The sequence below is a fragment of the Fragaria vesca genome, linkage group LG3 (genome assembly GCF_000184155.1).
Source record: "Fragaria vesca subsp. vesca linkage group LG3, FraVesHawaii_1.0, whole genome shotgun sequence".
NCBI lineage: Eukaryota > Viridiplantae > Streptophyta > Magnoliopsida > Rosales > Rosaceae > Fragaria > Fragaria vesca.
In genome coordinates, this window is record NC_020493.1 from 24,802,557 (window position 1) to 24,811,358 (window position 8,802).

Consider the following 8,802-nt stretch of genomic DNA (forward strand, 5'->3'; position numbering starts at 1 on the left):
CATTACACATTTCCATCCTAATCTTACTGAACTGTTCCCGATCGTCTCAAAGAAAATTAGAAAAAAGAGCAGAAAAAGAAGAAAACAAAGAAAAAGAAGTAACAAACACTGAGCTGGGTGGCAAAACCCAAGATTTGACTCACTCCCCTTGTGCCACATTTCCTAAGCCAAGGGCTATAAATAAGGGCAACCCTTGACTGAGATCACACACACATCTAACTAGCCAACACAGTCAAAGCAAAACATGGCACATTTTGCTTATACCAGCACCACCGCTATTGTTTCTTTCCTCATCCTCCTCCTTGTTCCACATTCTTACTCTTCTGGTGCTGTTCCAGATTCAGATGTTGATCTCTTGGAGTTTCCTCTGAACCTTGAGTACTTGGAAGCTGAGTTCTTCCTATATGGCTCTTTGGGTTTTGGCTTGGATAGAGTTGCTCCAAACTTGACGTCCGGTGGTCCAAAACCCATTGGTGCTAGGAAGGCCATGTTAGACCCTTCCACTAGGGATGTGATCGAACAATTTGCATGGCAAGAAGTTGGACATTTGAGGTCTCAAATCTTCTATGTTTTCATTTTCTTACCTACTTTTGTGTTCAAGTGTTTATTTATTTATTTAGTAGTTAATGGTATTCGGATAGGGGATTTGAACTGAGGCCGTCGTTTTTGTTTGCAGAGCTATTAAAAGGACAGTGAAAGGGTTCCCAAGGCCACAGTTGGATTTAAGTGCAAAATCATTTGCAAAGGTGTTTGATCTTGCATTTGGACGTCCTTTGAAGCCACCATTTGATCCTTATGCCAATAGCTTGAACTATCTCCTTGCATCCTATTTGATCCCTTATGTTGGTCTTACTGGTTATGTTGGAGCAAACCCCAAACTCCAAGGCCCTACTTCCAAAAGGGTAATTTTCAAACCCAATAATAACCACGCTCGAAAACATTCTCTTGTCAAACAGTTTAGCATTTTATGTTGTTAGACGTCAAATGAGTCATGAATTATAAACCTGATGATTTGATTTTTGTTTATGTATATGTGAGATTGTATTGAAAGTGTGACAACATAACATTCTTCAAGTATCTAACAGCTAGCTCTAATAGTTTGTATTTTCTTTCAGCTTGTTGCAGGTCTTTTAGGTGTGGAATCAGGACAAGATGCAGTGATTAGAACAATGCTGTATAGGCAGGCTCTGGTGAGAGTGCACCCATATGGTATAACAGTAGCTGAGTTCACAAATCGGCTTTCTGATCTGAGGAACAAGCTGGGACAGATGGGTTTGAAAGATGAAGGCCTTCTGATTCCAAAATATAAAGGAGCTGAGGGAAAAATCAGGGGCAATGTTCTTGCTGGAGACTCATATTCAGTTGCATATGACAGGACACCGGAGGAGATACTAAGGATTGTATATGGATCGGGTGATGAACGTGCCCCGGGGGGTTTCTATCCGAAAGGAGCTGATGGTCGTATTGCCAAATCTCATCTACGTTCTGAATAGAACTTGAAGAAATAGTACCAGTTCATATGTAGTTTACCTTGTGTAGACAGTTTGTTCATTCTCCAGAGAGAAATAAATGTTCCTATTGATTATGATCAAGGAATTTGTCTCCAGCTTCATACTGTTTTGACTATTGACTCCTTGTTTTTCCATTTCAATCACTAATTCTGTGAAACAGAGAACACAAATGAATAAGTAAGATGAACCTGGTACTAAAAACTTGTCGAATGTCAACTCACTCATAGAATGGGGGTTCATATATTACATAGCAAGAAACATGTGTTAGATGGAAAGAAGATGCAGCAAAAATCCATTGTTATACTGTTATACAAATTCCCAAGTTTTAAATTACAAACATGATACATGCACAATGAGCAAATCTTTTTGATCAGAAAGGAGAGGAAGAAATTGTGGACTGTAAGAAAGATAAGTGAATGGAACGGTTCAATCGCGAGTGACCTGTTACTGAGGGCAACAACATGATTTCCTTGACTTACCTAAAACCAGTCATTTCGGCTGCCGCAACTATTTTTCCTCACCATGGTCTCCATGGGGCACTTGCCATTACAAAGTCAGCATAAGGCCAACGGACACAACATGTGAGATTTCCGCAAGGAACCAATAGACCTATGAGCATCTTCCAAGCTTGCCCAGTGCACTAGCCTTTGCAACCATATGTTGTTTAGTGTTACACTGAGAAGGTAGTCCTCGGGCTTTGCCATACCATAGGAAAGCAACGAGGCTGTGGCAGCATATGCTCAAAGTCAAGGTTAGCATCTGTCATTTCAACAATAGTAGGGGTAACAGATAATTCTTTATAAGAACAAGGGAGCTCTCGGTTCTTATCCATCATGAAGAATTTCATCCAGTATGTAGATTGGCCCCAAATGACCTAAGCTGCTAAAGAAACACTGCACCAATACATTCCATGTGCCAAAGTTGGGGCAGATACCTTCACTTATCATCTTATGAAGATAAACCATGGCCTCGTCTAGACCTATTGAGCTACAAATTCCCCATAGAAGACTAGTATAAGTTATTACATCTGGGCACCACTCCTTTGCTGCACCAGTACTGTTGAAAAGCTGAATAGCACTCTCTATCCTCCCTTGCTTGCAAAAGAAATATATCAGTATGTTATATGTAATGGTATCAGGCTTTGTTCCACATTTCAGCATGTCGCCAAAAACCTGCATAGTCTCGTTGGTCATCCCAGCACGACAAAAACCATTTAAAATGGTGTTGTATGTTACCAAATTCAATTTCAATCCCTTATCATGTATCTCCCTGACAAGTCCAAATGCTTCTTTGAATTTGTTCACCTTGAAGAGACCATACAATAACTCATTATATGTTGTAATGTTAGGCAAACTCCCATTGTCCCTCATCTTGTTGAGCACCTTGACAGCCCAATCTACTTCTCCACCTTCACATAACCCTTTAATAAATGTGTTAAAAGTAACTATATTTGGAGGACAGCCTTCTGCAGTCATATTTTCTAAAAGACATTGAGCTTGATTAAACATATATTTCCTGCACAGAACATCCACCATACAGGTATATGCTATTACATTAGGACGGCAACCACAGTCCATCATATTGTTCCAAGTCTCAGATGCCCGAACAAGGTTGCCAGCTTTTGCAAACCCATCAATAAGAGTGCTATATGTGGTTACATTTGGAGAACAACCCTTTTTCTGCATCTCATGTAAAACAGATATAGCTTTGCGCATATTCCCAACAGAGCAGAGACCATGTATAACAGTAGTATATGCAACAACATTTGGCTCAAATCCCTCACACACCATGCGGTTCCACAAGTCCAGAGCTTCACTAACTCTACCTTCCATAAAATAACCCTTTATCAAGGAAGTAAAGGTGTGAATGTTAGGCCTACATCCCCTCACAAACATCTTAGCCAAAACTGCAAGAGCAGACTCAACATTCCTCATATCAGAAAGAGAACTAATAACCGTCGAGTATGTAATGACATTAGGGTCTAATCCCTTATCAGCCATTTCAACCAGCAACACCAACGCCTCTTCAAACTTGAACTCTTTGCACAATCCATTAACCAAAGCATTATAAACAGCCACATTAGGCTCAAACTTACAAGCAAGCTCCCTCGCTTCGTCTACCTTCCCAAGCCTACACAATGCAGACACTACAGTCGTATAGCTCACCGTGTCAGGACAACATCCCTTCTTAGACATTTCAACAAGCAACTTATGTGCACCATCCACCCTATCATTCTTACACAATGCCTTCAACAAAATATTATAAGTAAACACATTCGGCACCATCCCATCTTTCTTCATATTAACATACACCGGATTAATCATCCGAAACCTATTTTCACAAAGCAACGCATCCAACAAGTGATTGTAAATCTTCACACTCGGTTTGCACCCGAATTCTCTTATCCTATAAAACACCTTCAATGCCTGCTCAGCCAACCCAGCTCTCCTATAAGCCTTTACCACACTTATAAACAAGTCCTCAGAGCAACTCACCCCCTCCAGTTTCATCTGGTGCATCAAGTACTGCACACCATCCATTTCACATTGGCTCCCAAGCTTCTCAATCATGGCCGTGTATGTCAATTGGGTGTGTTTGAAAGCTCTGGAGTTGGAAATGGACCTGAAATACTCCAATGCCAGACCCAACTGGGGCTCATGCTTCAGCCTCTGAAAGACTTCAGACTCTTTCAAAATGGGTTGGGTGGGTTCAGTTTGGGGTTTAGGGTTTAAGCTGGGAACTAGGTTTGGGTTTGAGCTGAGCACCAAGGGTCTTGTGGGTTTGTGGATTTTCAGCAGTAAGGAGCATCCTTCTTTCAGATACATTACAGCAATATGAGCTGAAATTAGGTATAGAAATCACCAAAATTACAGACCCAGATGAATCAAAGTGTATGAATTCGATCATGGTGAAGTAACAAACATCTGAAAGATGAGAAATTGGTAATGGGAAAGTGGCTGATCAATCAAAGGTGAAGACTTTGGAGGGTTTTAGGGTTCTACAGAAGAGTATGTGTTTAAAGTTTTAAACTTTTAACTGAAGAAGGGGTGATTTGTTGAATATAAAACCACATGGGGTACTAATGTAAATATTGAAAGGTTTTGGGGTGAATGTGAAAATTAATGAGCTATTTGGGACTTTGGGTTGAGACTGAGACCCAGAAACAAAGCTCGTCGTTTCAAACAGAGCAGGACTCTGATCACTTCTCAGAGTAAAGGTGCGTATCTCTGAAATTTACATCTGCCCAATTCGAATTTCGTATTGGTTGTTCTTGTTTTGACCTAATTCTGTGTTTAAAGCTTTGATTAGTTCAGAAAGTACAGATCTTGGACACTGAATCTGAGACTTGCGGAACTGCTTATTTTGTTTTTGGGTTTTGATTAGGGAGTTGGGTTTAGTTTATTCAAGATTTCATAGTAAAAAAATTCGGATGATATGTGATTCTATTGCTAAGCTCTACTATGCTCATACTAGAATGAACCTCATACCTAAAATCTTCAAGACAAAGAGAACCCAGTTCAAGTTTTACAAAATCATGGAAACCAAAGTTTTGACAAGGATATAGAGCATGAACATAAGCATTACACATATTACGCATGAGTGAGCTAGCTATCTGCTGTTTACATATTGAAGTTTTGATAATTTACTTCGTCATTGTTCTGAAACCGAGTGTTAAATGTAATTGTGTAAACTTCCGTGACATCCCATTTCAGCTTGTTCCCTCTGGTTCTTTCCCCTGTTGTGGAACTTTAAGATATGATATTCATGTCGGTTTCTGACAAGGAGTTCCTTATATGGTGTTCGTATTGTTATCTATATGGACATGGTTGCTTCCTATACAGTTTGACATTTACTGACTCCATCTTGAACCGCTTTTAGCTACCTATTCCATTCTGCAAAATTGAGGGATATTTTGTATTATGTGTCTCACTTTCCTCTGATTTTGTTTTCGATCTTACAGATAGCAGAAGCTATGGCTGGACACAATGAGTCAAGTGCATCTGGGAAGAATTTGGGCGAGGCCTCAAATGATGTACCAACCAGAAATGCTGAGAGTTTGCAAAGTAACATGAAGATTGTCTACTACAGGTTTGTTTTGGGAACCTTTTAGGCCCTTTATTTATTTTACGTTACCATGTCTACTTTGTGGATCAAACCTCAGAGCTTGATTTGTTGATTTCTACATGGATGCTATTGTTTTGGAATTGGAAATCATTCGTTTGTATGAGCAAGAGAGGAGGGGGGGGGGGGGGGGGGTGTGGGAAGGGGAGATAAAAAGTGCAGTGTCTCTTGTTGTTTTGTTTTACTCTTGGAGTTCATTCAAGTTCGGTGAGTTGATCATAAAAAAAATTTGGGCTCCTGTAGATGTTAGGATGTATTGTTGTTCCATGTCTTACATAAGGCTGGTTACCAAATGATATCACTTATCAGGCTAGTATAATGCATCATTTAAATACATGGGAAGATGTCACAAATTGTTAAATAACTTTAGTTAGAAAGTACATGCTTAATTATAACATATGTAGCTCTATTTTAATACAAGTGTTGGTATTCTCCCTTCTGCAGCCGAACATTTATGTCTATCATCAGCGGGGTCATTGCTGGAATTCTAGGGTTCACTGGCCTTTCTGGATTTATTTTGTATTTCCTTATTATGGCCATTACTTCGGTTGGACTGATTGCCAAGGCAGGATTTCAAGTTCATTCGTATTTTGACAGCTGGAACCAGATTATACTTGACGGCTTCCTGGGTGGGCTTTTGTCATTTGTGCTGTTCTGGACGTTTTCTTATGACATTGTGCATATATTCTGACGAGTATCTGCGGCATCTCAAACAGAAGAAGTCCTGTTTTTCTGGTGATTATTTTCTATAGCGAAAGTTGAGTAAATCTGCTCCAGGAGTATCTGCTCCTGGTTCCTGCTATGTAGTCTTTTGCTGCTCATTTGGAAATGGCGCAGATTTTTGTATCAAACCTTGTCATTGTTTAGATTTTGTCCACTTATATCTTTCCCCATGAATACTGTTTGGCTGAAAGGTTACATTTTTAGGCTTGATAATAGTACTGAACTCTTCTGTTTAGATAAATGTTTATGGAAGCTACTATTTGATTACAATCAAAGTTCTTTAACCAATATGGATGTTGGACAGAGGTAAAGAAACAAAACTTCATATTGAGGCAATTCTGTTGAATAGTTAATTTTAAACTCTGCATATTTCGGAACAACCCATATGCAGCCAGTTCATGTATCACAAGATTGGAGAACAGTGATACACTGGCATGGGTTCGAGATTTTATATCCCATTACCGCTGTGCTTCTGAGAAGAAATGGCTCGAACAAAGCCGATGACTCGAGATCCAAGCATGTTTTAGAAGTGGTGAAGAAGCAGTGCATAGCAACCAAAGCCAAGGACTACTACTACATGTTCACCATGGTCCACTGGACATCGTCCTTGAGTAGTCGAACCAATCCTCATATTCTGAAGTTAGGTAAAACAAGAGCAAATGAGAAAGAGAGGATGATGCGAGGAAGCTATAAGAAAATTCAAAGATGGAGTACCAGATACTGAGATTGCCCAACTCACCACCTCGTTAGTCTCATTGATCCCATGGAGTGGAGGCTCATAGATATTCTCATTGTTCCTCTAAATCCATATTCCAAGCACGTATAAGATCGATTTCTAATAGTGAACATGAATATGTTTTCAGCAGGATTTCAGAATCCTAGTACTTGCTAATGTCGACGGATCAAACATGTCTTCAAATTGGTCTTCTCACGCATTGAACTTTACAGAGGCCTCAGCTGCTGCAAACCTGACCTTAGTTATACCTTACAGTTACCAAACGTGATCTTCTCTTTGGCATTCTTGAGAGCAGCAATGGCTTCATTATAGCTTGGCTTGAATCACTGAATGACATGAAAAATTATGAGTTGCTTGTGTGTGACAATTTTCATACCACCTGAACCATTATTCACTATATGGTTACAAAAGCTAAAACTAGATTTAGATCAGAGACATTTTCATACGGTTTGAAGTGAAAATGATCACTTCCATAACGCATGACTTCTCGTGCCCATGGGCTTGCATTTCTATATATTCAGCGTTACTTAGAAATAATTGAAGAGGATTTATGTTCTTCATTATCTCCTTTGATTTTGTATGAGTTTGATAAAATTATTTTATGCAGGTGTACCTGACTACGACGAAAATACAGTTACTTGAGCAATTGAGCATGATAGAATGAGTTGAAACATCAAAAACCAGCATAGGATGATATAGGTTTCTCTGGACATTTTAGTTACTGATGGACAAAGGAATGGACTACTTAATCACTTATCTAGAATCTATCTAAAGTTAATTTATAGGGGATTTGTAGGGTACAAAGAAGAAGAAGAAAAAAAATGATCGAAGAAGGTGAGAATGACAAATAAAATTAACTTGGTCGAACTAAACACATGCTTAATTATAACATGATCGTCAAAATAACATGATCATCCGAATAACATGATATAATGCTTATAACATGATCGTCGAATTAACATGATATGTAGTGTGATACTAGGTGATGGCAACAACATATAAATAACATTATCCTTACTTGAAGAACATAATCTGAAAAGAAAATAAAAGAAAAGAACAATATACTTTCACTTATAATTTATAGAAAATTTCATATAAGTCTACTTTGGGATATTTTCTTCCACATAAGTCCACCCAAACATTTTTACCCACATAAGTCCACTTTTAAGCCTAAATATGTCATTTTGGTTTTACGATATACCTAAAATACCCTCCGATCTTTTACACCAAATATGTTCCTCTCTCTCTCTCTTACGGATTCAGAATTTCAGATCGGACATAAGGACCAGAGCCAAATACGATTAGTTGAGAGCTCCACAAGCGTCGTTCGTTGTGGTTTGCACGTCCTTCATGGCGGTCCAGTTGTCAGCGGCAGAGAAGAAGACCGGGATTGGAAACCATAGATCTGAACCTTCTCTCTATCCATTCTTCCACTTCGATTCCGCCGCCGCCGCCGTGACAAAGTTGCCACCGCCTCGACAATGACTTTTGGATCCACTGTCGAAGACTCCTCGACGACCTCCGCTTCGGCCTCAACTGCATCTCATCAACGCAAAGGTCAAACCGATTCTGATGACGTGGTCCACCTCCTCTCTCTCTCTCTCTATCTTCTCTTCTCTCTCTTGCTCCTCTGACTTCCATCTATTTCTCCGAATAAGCTGAAGCCAGTGGTACTATTTTGTTGACTAACCGATTCCATCATATCTTCTC

General features: G+C 39.4%; 3 protein-coding genes across 3 annotated transcripts; 2 read left to right on the forward strand and 1 right to left on the reverse strand.

Annotated features, from left to right (window-relative positions):
- Nucleotides 1-205: 205 nt before the first annotated feature.
- Nucleotides 206-1,611, forward strand: LOC101298404 (desiccation-related protein PCC13-62-like). The gene is made up of 3 exons (XM_004295002.1): nucleotides 206-552; nucleotides 677-902; nucleotides 1,116-1,611. The coding sequence occupies exons 1-3, from the start codon at nucleotides 245-247 to the stop codon at nucleotides 1,491-1,493; spliced, it is 912 nt and encodes a 303-aa protein (XP_004295050.1). The 5' UTR covers nucleotides 206-244; the 3' UTR covers nucleotides 1,494-1,611.
- A 563-nt stretch (nucleotides 1,612-2,174) lies between these two features.
- On the reverse strand, nucleotides 2,175-4,336 carry LOC101298693 (pentatricopeptide repeat-containing protein At3g48810-like). Its single transcript, XM_004295003.1, has one exon. The coding sequence runs from the start codon at nucleotides 4,334-4,336 to the stop codon at nucleotides 2,336-2,338; it is 2,001 nt and encodes a 666-aa protein (XP_004295051.1). The 3' UTR covers nucleotides 2,175-2,335.
- A 334-nt stretch (nucleotides 4,337-4,670) lies between these two features.
- On the forward strand, nucleotides 4,671-6,624 carry LOC101298983 (ER membrane protein complex subunit 6-like). Its single transcript, XM_004295004.1, has 3 exons — nucleotides 4,671-4,728; nucleotides 5,473-5,600; nucleotides 6,078-6,624. Exons 2-3 carry the CDS (start codon nucleotides 5,485-5,487, stop codon nucleotides 6,322-6,324), a joined length of 363 nt encoding a protein of 120 aa, XP_004295052.1. The 5' UTR covers nucleotides 4,671-4,728; nucleotides 5,473-5,484; the 3' UTR covers nucleotides 6,325-6,624.
- The last annotated feature ends 2,178 nt before the right edge of the window (nucleotides 6,625-8,802 follow it).